The sequence below is a fragment of the Hylobates moloch genome, unplaced genomic scaffold (genome assembly GCF_009828535.3).
Source record: "Hylobates moloch isolate HMO894 unplaced genomic scaffold, HMol_V3 SCAFFOLD_7, whole genome shotgun sequence".
Lineage (NCBI taxonomy): Eukaryota > Metazoa > Chordata > Mammalia > Primates > Hylobatidae > Hylobates > Hylobates moloch.
Genome location: NW_026652282.1, coordinates 36,074,827 through 36,088,541, shown reverse-complemented (window position 1 = coordinate 36,088,541; position 13,715 = coordinate 36,074,827). Strand labels below are relative to the sequence as shown.

The window sequence follows — 13,715 nt, the reverse complement described above, 5'->3', positions numbered from 1 at the left end:
AAAAAAAAAAAAAAAAAAAAAAGAAAAAAGCAGAAAGAAAATGTGGTATATAAACATATCGGAATACTATACAGCCTTTAAAGCAGGGGAAACTGTCATTTGCAACATGGATAAACCTGGAGGACATTATGTTAAGGGAAGTAAGCCAGGCATAGAAGGACAAATACTACATGACCTCACTTGTAAGTTGAACTCATAGAAGTAGAGAGTAGAATGATGGTTAGAAGAGGCTGGGGGAGACAGGTGGATGGGGAAAGGAGAATGTTGATCCAAATACCTTTTTTTTTTTTTTTTTTTTAAGATGGAGTCTCACTCTGTCACCCAAGCTGGAGTGCAGTGGTGCAATCCCAGCTCACTGCAACCTCCACCTCCCGGTTTCAAGTAATTCTCGTGCCTCAGCCACCGAGTAGCTGGGAGTACAGACGTGTGCCACCACGCCTGGCTAATTTTTGTATTTTCAGTAGAGACAGGGTTTAGCCACGTTGGCCAGGCTGGTCTCGGACTCCTCGCCTCAAGTGATTCACCCGCCTTGGCCTCTCAAAGTGTTGGGATTACAGGCGTGAGCCATGGTGCCAGGCTCCAAATACCCTTTTAAGATATCGTTTTGTTATTATTTTCAGATTTAACTCCATTGTGGTCAGAGAAGGTAGTTTATATGATACTGATTCTTTATTGTTTGTTGAGATTTGCCTTGTGGACTAGTGCATAATAATTTTTTCTAAGTATGCCATGTGTGCTTGGAAATAATCTATACTAGACCACAGGAAAGTTCGAAAAAAAAAAAAATTCCAAAACTTCAGCATCACATAGACCACAGTATTACAATGCAGTGAACTCAGAAATTTAAAAATTAGAAATTACTTTTTTAAAACCCATGTATTTGGAAAAAATACTTCTACATAACACATGGGTTAAAGAATCACAATATAAATTATGAAATATTTTGAAGTATCAACTAAAGCACCATATATCAAAAATGTCTTACAACTCCCTCTTAGTTTCTGTTCCTTCCTTTTTTTCACACATTTTTTTCTCTTTCTTTCTTCCTTTTTTTCTTTCCCCTAGAGATAGGGTCTTGCTATGTTGACCAAGCTGGTCTCAAACTCCTGGCCTCAAGCAATCCTCCCATCTTGGCCTCCCAAAGTGCTAGGAGTACAGGCGTGAGCCACCATGCCTGGCCCTTTTTTTTCACAATTTTAATGTATGTATTTTTAGATCTCTTGGAAATTGGCCTATTCTCCGTAGTTCTAAGGAGATGAATTCTGTTTGTTGCACCTAGTTTCTCACGGCATTTTTTTTCCTTCAGGTGCTTTGTAAATTCCACTCATCTTCCGTATTTGACCAAAGGAGCCCTTGGCTATGGAGGTGTCCCTATGGGGCAGGTCATGTGAATTTGGAAAGAAGCACTCTGCACAGCATAAGCCTATAATTCTAATTCTAATTTCTCTCAGGGGACTCTTTGGGTCCAACAGCCAAGGGCAGCAAGCCAGCTTTACTAGTTTTACTAGTCCGGTTTTCAAGAACAAGTTGACAGCATTTTCTAGTCCCTGGATTTCTGCAGGAAACAGTTTCAGTGTCAGCTCCTGCTCACCACTATGGCTTCTGAGTTTTCCATCCATATGTAACACCTGTGTATACCGCCCCCTCTTGCATTCAAATTTAGTTAGGCTAGTAAAAATGTTTTTGTGACATTCTTTCAAGCATTTCTATATGCTTATAATGGAAGGAGGGCTTCTCAGATCAGCACAGTCACCCACATTGCCTGAAGGGCCAGTGAAGGAGTAAGTGAACCAGCAAGCAGCCTCCAGTGTCCTTACACACGAAAAGAGGTAAAATCCTGCAGGGAAGATGACAAGACAATGGCCAAAAAAAAAGGCAGCAGGATACATCCCCAACTGGTTTCTCCTTTGGCGGCTCTCTTTTTCAAGCCTCTGGCTATTCTGAGTGGGGCAATTTCTCCATCTCTTATCTTAAACAGTACTCTCATCCACAGAGAACAGCCAAGCCTCAGTCAATTACAGTCATCATGTAATTTTCTTAAAAAGAAATTGTGTTTGTCAAAGAATTTCAAAAGAAACTGTGCATCAAAAACAGATAAGAGATGTATGTTTAGAATGCAATTCATAATGACAGCTGACAAGGGAAAATGTAAAACGCATCCCTTTAATTTTTTATAATAAATACTCACATTCTCCAAAGGGTACGAAATGACACTGCCTGGGGGTAGAGCCAGTTTGTTCACTCCCTTCACCATCACCATGACGGTGGCCCGAGGACGATGAAACAGGTTACCCACTGCGAGTCCTGGCCAAGAAAGGTCCTAAACATTGAAAAGCACAAAGCGGTGCTTAATTATCAACTCAGGAACCCACCTCCCCAATAACATCTAATAAGCAGAGTTAAGGGGTTCTGAGATGACACTGACAAGGAAAATTCACAGGGAAAGTAAACATTTTATTTGTGGCAGTCGTTGCAATCCCCTAATCAAGAATGCTGATTTCTACCCTCTTCATTTTCTTAAAATTCTACAGATTTGAAACAAAGTCTAATAGTAAGTCATCTCACACCTTTTGTGGAAAAAAGCAAGTAAACAAAACATAGGTACCTTTCAAATTTCAGATCACAAAATAATTATTTTCTTCATGTAGCCATGGAAATTTTCTTCCCCCACATCATTTTTTGCCCTCATATACAGCATCACTTTTATCTTTCACAGCGACATAGCAAGATGGTCATTAAAACATCCTCTTTAGACTAAGCTCTTTATAAATAAAACAATTCCTGGCCGGGCGCGGTGGCTCGTGCTTGTAATCCCAGCACTTTGGGAGGCCGAGGCGGGCAGATCACGAGGTCAGAAGATCGAGACCACGGTGAAACCCCGTCTCTACTAAAAATACAAAAAAATTAGCCCGGCATGGTGGCAGGCGCCTGTAGTCCCAGCTACTCGGGAGGCTGAGGCAGGAGAATGGCGTGAACCCGGGAGGCGGAGCTTGCAGTGAGCCCAGACTGCACCACTGCACTCCAGCCTGGGCGACAGAGTGAGACTCCGTCTCAAAAAAAAAAAAAAAAAAAAACCAATTCCTACTAAAAGTAACTATCATTAGTTTACTAATAATTATTTCTCAGTTATTTTAACAGCCATCTGTAGTCAAGTTTAAGGTTGTAAAGAACTAGATGGTCAGGTGTGGTGTTCACACCTGTAATCTCAGCACTTTGGGAGGCTGAAGCAGGTAGATTCCTTGTGTCCAGGAGTTCAAGACCAGCCTGGGCAACATGGCAAAATCCTGTCTCTACAAAAAATATAAAAATGATCTAGGCATGGTGTTGTGCGCCTGTGGTCCCAGCTACCGGGGAGGCTGAGGTGGGAGAAGCTCTTGAACCTGGGAGGTGGAGGTTGCAGTGAGCCGAGATCAGGCCACTGCACTCTAGCTTGGGTGATAGAGCGGGACCCTGTAGCAAAAACAAAACAAAACAAAAAAAGAATTAGGTACAGGCTGGGTGTGGTGGCTTGTGCCTGTAATCCCAGCACTTTGGGAGGCTGAGGCAGAAAGGATTGCTTCAGGCCAGGAGTTAAAGACCTACCAGCCTGGACAACATAGCGAGACTCTGTCTCTACAAAAAATTAAAAAATCAGCCAGGCGTGATGGCATGCACCTGCAGTCCTAGCTACTCAGAAGGCTGAGGCAGGAGGCTGAGGCAGGAAGATCACTTGGGCCCTGGAGTTTGAGGCTGCAGTGAGTCATGCAGACTCAAACTCAGCTTGGGTGACACAGCCAGACCCTGTCTCTAAAAAAACAACTAGGTACAAATTTCATCCTTAAATGTAAACAACCAATCATGTTCACTTTGGTTGCCCAAAGACTACAAAAAGCTCAGGGGCTCTGCCCTTACGCCTGGCAGTGAAGCAGTTCCCAGGCACAGTTTCTGTTTTCAAGGGTGCTCAGGACTTGGAGAAAAGTTCCTTTCAGTGACTGATGATACATATCTAGAGACCACATCAAAAGCACCAGACTTACAAAGAGAAGGAGATGAGAGCGCCTAGCAAGCTGCATTTCCTTTCTTCTGAGCCCTTACCTTTCGATCTCTCACATTGACTGGATCTAGACCCTCCCGCCCCCTACAATCACATAAGCAGCCAATTACTACAACAGGTCATAGCTTCATCCTAGGAAACCAAGGTCCTTGGCTGCCCCATGGCTACTGACCACATTATTTTCCTAACCTCAGGCATAATGCATATATATTTTATCATTCATAGTGAATCTATCGCCTATACTAAAAAAAAAACAAAGTAGATATCCTATTAACAGTAGGACAGATATATTCTCTAACATACAAAGAATTTCACTACTATGAATAAATAATTATATAGTTAATGATTTCTAATGATTTGTTTCAGAAGCCAAGCTTGAAGCACTTATCCAAAATATTCCCAATTACAAATGGGCTTTTAAAAAATTAATTCATTTGCCGGGCGCGGTGGCTCACGCTTGTAATCCCAGCACTTTGGGAGGCCGAGGCGGGCGGATCACGAGGTCAGGAGATCGAGACCACGGTGAAACCCCGTCTCTACCAAAAAAAATACAAAAAATTAGCCGGGCGTGGTGGCGGGCGCCTGTAGTCCCAGCTACTCGGAGAGGCTGAGGCAGGAGAATGGCGTGAACCCGGGAGGCGGAGGTTGCAGTGAGCCGAGATCACGCCACTGCACTCCAGCCTGGGCGACAGAGCAAGACTCCGTCTCAAAAAAAAAAAAAAAAAAAATTAATTCATTTATTTTTAATTGAGATGGGAGTCTCACTGTGTTGCCCAGGCTGGTCTCAAATTCCTAGGTTCAACTGATCCTCCCACCTCGGCCTCCCAGAGTGCTGGGATTACAGGCGTGAGCCACTGTGCCTGGTCCAGATGAGCTTTTTAACTTTTGTAATCTGTACCAAATGTACCTACATTCGTTTGATGCTTTCTTGGGCTATTAGCAGAAATCAGTAAAAATGTTCTTAAATGCAGCTCCAAACATTTAAAAAATATATACATACTTCTTTCACAGAGAAGCCCATGGACAATGCAGCCACGTCTGGGATCCGCTCTCCTGGTATAGGCCAATTTCCATTTCGGAAAACAACAGACCCTGGTGATTTTAATATACTAAACTCGTTCCCCAAAACACCTGAAAAGAAAACAGATTAGTAAATGAATTATCAACATCATAAATCATTTACCTTGACAATTATTAAATATAATACATGTTTCCCCATTCACCACTGACTTAGCATATTAAATTATGACTGGTCAAAATGCTGAGTCCTAAACAATAACAAATTCTTTTTCAAAGTATCACTCTAAGAATTTAAGTCCACATATTCTGCTGGAACAAAAGTACAACTACCAGAGCCTCTCTGAACCTATTCTGGTTCAGGGGCTGCCTGATAAGAACAAGAAACAAACAAACAAAAATCTCAAAAAGAGATCAACAAAGGTACAACTACAAAACAGGGTTTCCTAATGATACAGACACCTTCCTACTGATGGCTCTTAAAGAGGCATGTAGCAATTTGTGGGAATTGGAAATCAGTGGCATATCTCCAAAATTTAAAAAACAAAAAACAAAGCCCAGGCACAGACTGAAAAGGAAGAAAAGAAGCTTGAAATCTCTAAATTATTTCTACCATCAATCCTTTCTACACAATGCAAATTCATAAAGTTCCTAGTATTTCACTATAAGATTTTAGCAGGTTAGTATGTCTTAGGATAGGTAACATCTTTCCTTATGTCCCATAGGCAACCCTAGTGAAGTAAGGACTGTCAAATGTTGGGGGGGTGGGGCATACATGTCACAAGTAGAAACATTAAAACACTTCAGACTTTAGAAACAAAGTCCAGGGAATAGTATTTGTAGTTGACATGTCAAGAGGGCAAGAAAAGGTATTCTGTAATGATAAAGTCAACTAGTCTAAGGATTCAGGATTAAAAGATAAAGATGAGAATAAAGGGACTATTTTATAAGCCCTCCACAGCTAAGGATGAGGTATTTGGCCTCTTCATCCATTATCTATTAACCTAGTGATGTCTAGCTTACACAGGGACAAGTAGCTAATTTCAGTCACTGAAAGGAACTTTTTTCCAAATCCTGAGCACCCCTGAAAACAGAAACTGTGCCTAGGAACTGCTTCACTGCCAGGCCTAAGGGCAGAGCCCCTGAGCTTTTTGTAGTCTTTAGGCAACCAAAGTGAACACAATTGGTTGTTTACATTTAAGGATGAAATTTGTACCTAGTTGTTTTTTTAGAGACAGGGTCTGGCTGTGTCACCCAAGCTGAGTTTGAGTCTGCATGACTCACTGCAGCCTCAAACTCCAGGGCCCAAGTGATCTTCCTGCCACAGCCTCCTGCCTCAGCCTTCTGAGTAGCTAGGACTACAGGTGCATGCCATCATGCCTGGCTGATTTTTTAATTTGGGGTTCCTATTAAAAAAATTAGCTCCAAGTCTAGAACAAATGTTAGCCACACCTAGTATGGGAAAATTAGACTTTAGTAAAGAATCAGTGTTATTCTCTTGACCTAAGGAAAGTACCACTAACAGGGGATGGAAGTAAAGTTGGAAGCAACAGTAAATGTTTCGGTGTTGCAGTATTGACAGTAAATAAAAGGCTTCAGGATGGTGCTGATACACAGAGTCACAAATTTCAATCCGGCACAGCTGTCAGAACAGGAATTTCCAAACTGCTCTAGCTGAAGACAGACCAAAAAAATTAGCAGAATGGAATGGTCTTTTGTAACTGATAGATATCTTGGTTCACTAAAGTAGTAGTACTGCAAACACTAAGAAAAATGGGGAACCAAGAGACCTATGCTTCCCAAGAACCATACACATATTTTGTTTGTTTGTTCTGAGACAGAGTCTCACACTGTCACCAAGGCTGGAGTGCAGTGGCACAATATTGGCTCACCACAACCTCTGCCTGCCAGGTTCAAGCGATTCTCCTGCCTCAGCCTCCCGAGTAGCTGGGATTACAGGTGTGTGCCACCATGCCTGGCTAAATTTTGTATTTTCAGTAGAGACAGGTTTCACCATGTTAGCCAAGCTGGTCTCAAACTCCTGACCTCAAGTGATCGGCCCGCCTCAGCCTCCCTATGTGCTGGGATTACAGGCGTGAGCCACCGCGCCCAGCCCCAGGTACCATACACATTTAAAAAACCATATTTTGATTTGGAGATACCCTTATTTTGAGACATAGCCCTACTCATTCCATTCTAGCAAACCTATACCAAATAACTTTGCCCCAACTTCGTAGTTTCAACTTCCATGCCTGTACAACAGTCCTTCAGAAGCCCAGAGCTTTAGAAAACCTTAGAGTCAGGGACTCCTATACAGAGGAAGGTCATTTGTCCAAACTTCTGCTTATTATAAGTACAAGCACATCTCAGGGATACCTGGCAGAAAGTCACCCCTCCTCTATTTCAATACTACCAGTGATGGGGACACCACCTCAATATACGAACTACATTTGCCAGCAACTGGCTCCATTTTCCCAACATTCTAGTCCTTTGAAAAGTTTTTCCTTGTACTAAACTGAAATGGGCTTCCTAACTTTCAACTTCCTATGCTATCACTCTCCGACTCAGTCTCACCAGATAACCTCTTCTCCCACTTCACAGAGAAAACAGAGGAATTTCTTGAGCTACCTGCTTCCTCTCCCCACCACAAATTTATCTGCATCTGTATCTCCTCTCCCTCCAGACATGAGGGCAGGGATGTCCCTCCTCCAGTCTAAGACAATCCTGTGTTCAGCCTTTTTAGGGACCTTCGTTCCTTCACTGTTTATTAAGTAAGCCACTCTTCTAGGACAGACAACGTATCAGGAGTAAGGTGGCTATATGGTAATAGCCATCAAAAGATGGCCCTATAGAATACAAGCTCCATGAAGGCGGGGATTTCAGTGCATCTTGTTCACACACTATTCCCAGGGCTGAAAACAGAGCCCGACACATTGGTGCTCAATAAAGTACTTGTTGAGTTAATGAATGAATGAAGTCACACCTCAAACCACCAATTTTCTCCCTCTCCACTGGCCCTTTCACTTCAGCATAAAAATATGCTCAAGGCACTCCCATTCTATAACTAAAACCATAAAAAACCTCCTTTGGTCCTACCAGTCTCCACCAGCTACCAGCCTTGCTCCCCTTCAGGGGAAGAATCCAGAAAGAGCAGTCAACCACCGTTTGCTTCTATACTTCATTTTACGTTTACTACTTAACCCACAACATTTTTAAAATTTTTTTAATTTTTTTTTTTTTGAGACAGGGTCTTGCTGTCACCCAGGTTGGAGTGCAGTGGTAAGGATCTCAGCTCACCACAACCTCCACCTCCCAGGTTCAAGAGATTCTCCTGCCTCAGACTCCTGAGTGGCTGGGACTACAGGCACGTACCACCACGTCTGGCTAACTTGTGTATTTTTTGGTAGAGACGGGGTTTCACTATGTTGGCCAGACTGGTCTCAAACTCCTGACCTCAAACAATCCGCCTGCCTCGGCCTCCCAAAGTGCTGGGATTACAGGCGTGAGCCACCCCACCTGGCCGCCCACACCTTCCAAGCCCACCATGCCACTGAAACGACTCCCCAAACTCAAAAGGCAATTTCCATCCCTTAATTTTATCTAACTTCCCAAAGCATTTGATACTGGCAACTCCCTCCTTGAAAAGCTCCTGCTTTGGTCTTCATGCAGCCACGGCTCCTGGTTTTCCTTGCAATCCCTTTGGCTGCTTCTCCTCTGTTTCTTTCCCTTCCTGTCCTTTAAAGCAGTGGTAGCCAAACTTTTTAGATTTCAACCCTGTCAGCCCAAAATTGGAAAGTAGCCTTTCTCTTTTCTCTCTGTCCCTCTCATCCTCTCCATGTAAAGTACATACTTCTACTATAGTAATAGATTATGTATTTGATTTGTGCTATATTACAAAGCATACAAAAATAAAAATTTTAAAAAGGATGAGATACCTGTGTAGTATTTTTCCCAATCTAATAATGAGAAAACATCAGATAAACCCAAATTGAAGGACAGTCTACAAAATACCTATTATTATTCAAAAAGAGATAAGATAAAAATAGGTCAGGCATGATGGCTCACACCTGTAATCCCAGCACTTTGGGAGGCCAAGACAGGCGGATCACTTGAGGCCAAGAGTTCAAGACCAGCCTGGCCATAATGGCGAAACCCCATCTCTACTAAAAATACAAAAATGAGGCCAGGTGCGGTGGCTCACGCCTGTAATCCCAGCACTTTCAGAGGCTGAGGCGGGCAGATCATTTGAGGTCAGGAGTTTGAGACCAGTCTGGTGAACATAGTGAAACCCCGTCTCTACCAAAAAAATACACAAGTTAGCCAGATATGGTGGTGCATGCCTGTAGTCCCAGCTACTCAGGAGGCAGATTACCTGAGGTTGGGAGTTCAAGACCAGCCTGACCAACATGGAGAAACCCCGTCTCCACTAAAAAAATACAAAATTAGCCAGGCATGGTGGTGCATGCCTGTAATCCTAGCTATTCGGGAGACTGAGGCAGGAGAATCACTTGAACCCGGGAGGTGGAGCTTGCGGTGAGCCAAGATCATGCCGTTGCACTCCAGCCTGGGCAACAAGAGTAGTCCCAGCTACTTGGGAGGCTGAGGGACCAAGAATCTCTTGAACCCCAGAGGCGGAGGTTGTAGTGAGCCGAGATCGTGCCACTGCACTTCAGCCTGGGTGACAGAGCAAGACTCTGTCTCAAAAAAGTAAAAAAAAAAAAAAAAAAAAAAGAGGCCGGGTGCGATGGCTCACACCTGTGTGTAATCCCAGCACTTTGGGAGGCTGAGGAGGAAGATCACTTGAGCCCAAGAATTCGAGACCTCACCTCTACAAAAACAAAAAATTAGCTAGGTGTGGTGGCATGCACCTGTGGTCCCAGCTACTAGGGAGGCTGAGGTGGGAGAATCGCTTGAGCCTGGGTGGTCGAGGCTGCAGTGAGCTGTGATCACACCAGTGCACTCCAGCCTGGGTGACAGAGTGAGACCCTGTCTCAAAAACAAAAACAAAAAGGATATAAATGGAAGTTCTAGTACATTCATCTGGCATCCAAATGGATCACCTAGCATATTCCACTTTGGAGATCTGAGGGCTCCATTCTTGACTCTTACTGCTTTCCTATTCTACATCTCTCCCAGGCTGAGCCCAACTATTCCTAAGGCTGCAAACACCAAAAACACACCCAATTCACCATCTTTCCACACGCTTCTCCTGTATTCTCTATCTTGAAGGATGATACCACCTTCCACCCAGTGGCTGGAATCAGTCGTCTTTAAATCCTTCCTCAGCAACACAGCTAATTAGCCACTGAATTTCATCTTTTTTTCTTATCTCACAAATCCTTTCCCCTCTACGTCCAGGGCACACTCTTCAGGCCCTCACCAGGTTTGCTAGAATTGGTTGCCTTATGACCCTTGTCATGCCACTCTCCAATCCAGCCTTTCCCATAACTGCTTCAAAATACAGATCTGATCATTCACCCTTCTGCTTAAATGCCTTCTCTCACTGCCCAGAGACTCTGAGGCAAAACCCAAAGCATTAACACCCAAGAAACCTCATCAACCTTATTTCTGGGATCTCCCCAACTTAATCCTTGTACATTTCAGCCCCACCAAACTACTTGCCCCTTTGCTCTCACATCGCTGTGCTTTTACACATGCTGTTCTGTTTCAAATACCTTTCCTTCCCACCCCAACTTTTCAACACATTAGCCCTGGGAGGCACCTCCTGTGGGAAATTTTCCTCAGCCTCCCCAGTCTGGGCTAAGTGTCCTTCCCTCTAGGAACTCCACTATACTGTGCTATTATTGTCTACGATGGTGGATGGAATCAATTAATAATAATAATAAAATGGATCCTATCTCTCTCCTCTTCTACATGACATCACTTCAAATTCCATGTATTCACCCTTGGCCTTTCTTCTCCAGGCTAAATATCTGAATTTTATCAAATACTCCTCATGATCTGGTATTCAAAACCCTAGTTCTCTTCCTCTCTCTCTAGGTCCCTAGTTCTCTCTCTAGTTTGGCAACACTGTTTTAAAGGATTTCTATTTTTGTTTCCGCCTGGAATAGAGAAGTCAGAGCTCTTAAAGATGTTTTCCATTACATCACATTTAGTCACTGTGGAAAATAATAACTGAACCTCATCTGACAAGACTGAGCAATTCAGAAGCTGACAGGATCAGGTTCTTGTTCTGTATGAACTCGGCTATGCTAGTAAGGAAAGCATGTTCAAACCATGTGCAGAAGCAATTATTTTATCTCAGACCCAAAACAAAAAAGCCTACACCTCACTGAATCAAAATAATGTCAGTCAAAACATTAAAACATGGAATCTCAATAGATGTTCAGTTAAACTACAGGATCAAAGGGAATATTTTTAAAATTTCAAAAACTGAATTAAAATTAATTCCCTCAAAGTATCTCAGTAGATCAGAAAGACCTTTCCAGAGCCAGAAACAGAAGAAAGAAACAAAGAACTCGAAAACGTTTGGGGCATGGATAAAACGTAACTATCATTAACACACAAAACCCCCGCACCTCTAGGGACAGAGATCTGCAGATTTCAAGAGCATACTGGTGCAGAATTAAATCGCCATTCCAAAAGCAGGACAACACCTCACATAGGTTTTTGGTTTGTTTGTCTGTTTGTTTTTGCTTTTGAGACAAGGTCTGGCTCTATCGCCCAGGCTGGAGTGCAATGGCGCGATCTCGGCTCATTGCAACCTCCGCCTCCCGGGCTCAAGCGATTCTCGTACCTCTGCCTCCTGAGTAGCTGGGATTACAGGTGTGCCCCATCACGCCCGGCTAATTTTTATATTTGCAGTAGAGATGGCGTTTTGCCATGTTGGCCAGGCTGGTCTCAAACTCCTGACCTCAGGTGATCCGCCTGCTTCGGCCTCCCAAAGTGCTGGGATTACAGGCGTGAACCACCGCGCCCAGCCTCCCATAGGTTTTAAACTGACACACTGAGGATCAGAGCACCCATTCCTCCAAGCCGTTCTCAACCTGGCCTCTTGTTCACTACTGTCTGTGCCTCCAGTCTCAGTCCCCATCACTCCCACATTCTCACACAGTAATAGCGTTACCTGTGCAACACAACATATATAATGGAAAAGGCCCATGCGCTGGCACCACCTCATCTGGAATCAAATCCAGTTTTGCTACTACCTGTTTAGTGTTGGGTAATTTATTTAGGTTGATTACCCTGCAAAACGAAGATGATGCCCTCTTCTAAGGACTGCTGTCAAATGAAATACATTACCACATGATATGCAGTAAGAGGCCACGTATTAGCTGATTTCTTCTCCTCTTGCTGAATGCTTAGGAACCTAGGTTCTACTCTCAGAAAGCTACCATTTATTGCATGTGGCCCCAAAAATGTGACTCACATCCTAGTTTCCAAATCCTTAAAATTTGGAACTGTGACAAACTATTGAGAGGTGCTTTGTATTCGCCTTAAGAAATAGTCGTATAAAAATAATGACTCCATTTCAACTTTTGCATCCTGAAATATACATAAGGGAAGGGAGGGGAAGGGATTTCAGCAATTACTGATGACAACCACTAGAAATGAAGACACCATACAAAGGCAAAAACATCGTGGCAGCCAGTGGCAGCTAAAAAGTCTGCCTTCTCTTCTTCGCATTGGGCTGCGACTCAATCCCAGTTCACTGAGAAATGCATCTCCGTACTCTGAAGGGCCTCTCCAGGCGGAAGAAGCCGGCCGGACGCGCCTTCCTCAAAGTGGTGGGTGGAGGCAGGCTCAGGGGCCCCCTACGCAGCCCAGCCCCGACCCCGGCAGCCCGTGAGGCCGCGCCGACACGGCCGATCCGGAGAAGATGCTGACGGGAACGCGGCTGAGGCGAGGCCGCCGCTGACCGACCGCACTGCGGCACCTGCCTCACAGCTACTCGCCCGCGGCCGCCCCCGACCCCCAAGCCCTGCGGCGCAGGACCTCCCCAGGCACGTCCTGCCCGCCCCCGGCTCCTCACCCGCCACCAACGCCAGGAGCACGACAAACACAGCCATGGTGCCGCGGCGGCCGCAGCAGTGCGGGGCGACAAGGAGCGGGCCGGCGGGACACGGGCGACAACCGCAGCATGAAGAGGTGACGCGCTCGGACTCATCCAGGCTCCCGGGGCCCGTCCCTTCGTCGCTTCCGCTGGGACAGCTGCCGCTTTCTCCACCAATCACCAGCTACGCCGCGGCCTACGGAAGGGAAGTAACCTGGGAAGCGTCAGCCTGATAGGCGGGACTTAAAGTAACGGATGGAGACTTCTGCCAATGGTAGGCAGCGATTGAAAAGTCGGGCAGTCCCAACCCCCGGTCGGCGATGACGGGTCAAGAGGTGGAGCGTAGGGCGGGTCGTCGGAATGGGTGATGGAGCCAGTCGAGGGGTCCCGGAGCCCACGGGGTGAGGCTGCCTTCCGAATGCAGACCTTTCTGCCAGTCTCGAGCGACGGTCTGCAACCAGGGTGTCCGTCTTTCCTGATCGTGTGCCTCCGCCCGGCTACGGACGCCAGCTGTGAAAGGCGGGGCTGGTTGGAGTTTCGCTCTAACAAGTATACAAACGCCGAGCACCTGCTGGGAAGAAGCCAGGCGCAACGGGGAACCCCTGCCCTCCACATAGTGGTGCCAGATAAAATACAGGGCGCCCAGTTAAA

The 13,715-nt window shown here is 45.0% G+C and overlaps 1 protein-coding gene across 1 annotated transcript in view; it reads right to left on the bottom strand.

Annotated features, from left to right (window-relative positions):
* Positions 1 to 13,208, bottom strand: part of ATP6AP2 (ATPase H+ transporting accessory protein 2) — a 25,559-nt gene extending 12,351 nt beyond the window's left edge. The window contains exons 1-3 of the mRNA XM_032756742.2: positions 13,044 to 13,208; positions 5,034 to 5,164; positions 2,189 to 2,320 (exon numbers count right to left, since the gene is read on the bottom strand). Coding sequence (XP_032612633.1) covers positions 2,189 to 2,320; positions 5,034 to 5,164; positions 13,044 to 13,080 — 300 coding nt within the window. The 5' untranslated portion in view covers positions 13,081 to 13,208. The remainder of the gene's footprint in view (positions 1 to 2,188; positions 2,321 to 5,033; positions 5,165 to 13,043) is intronic.
* Positions 13,209 to 13,715: the final 507 nt, after the last annotated feature.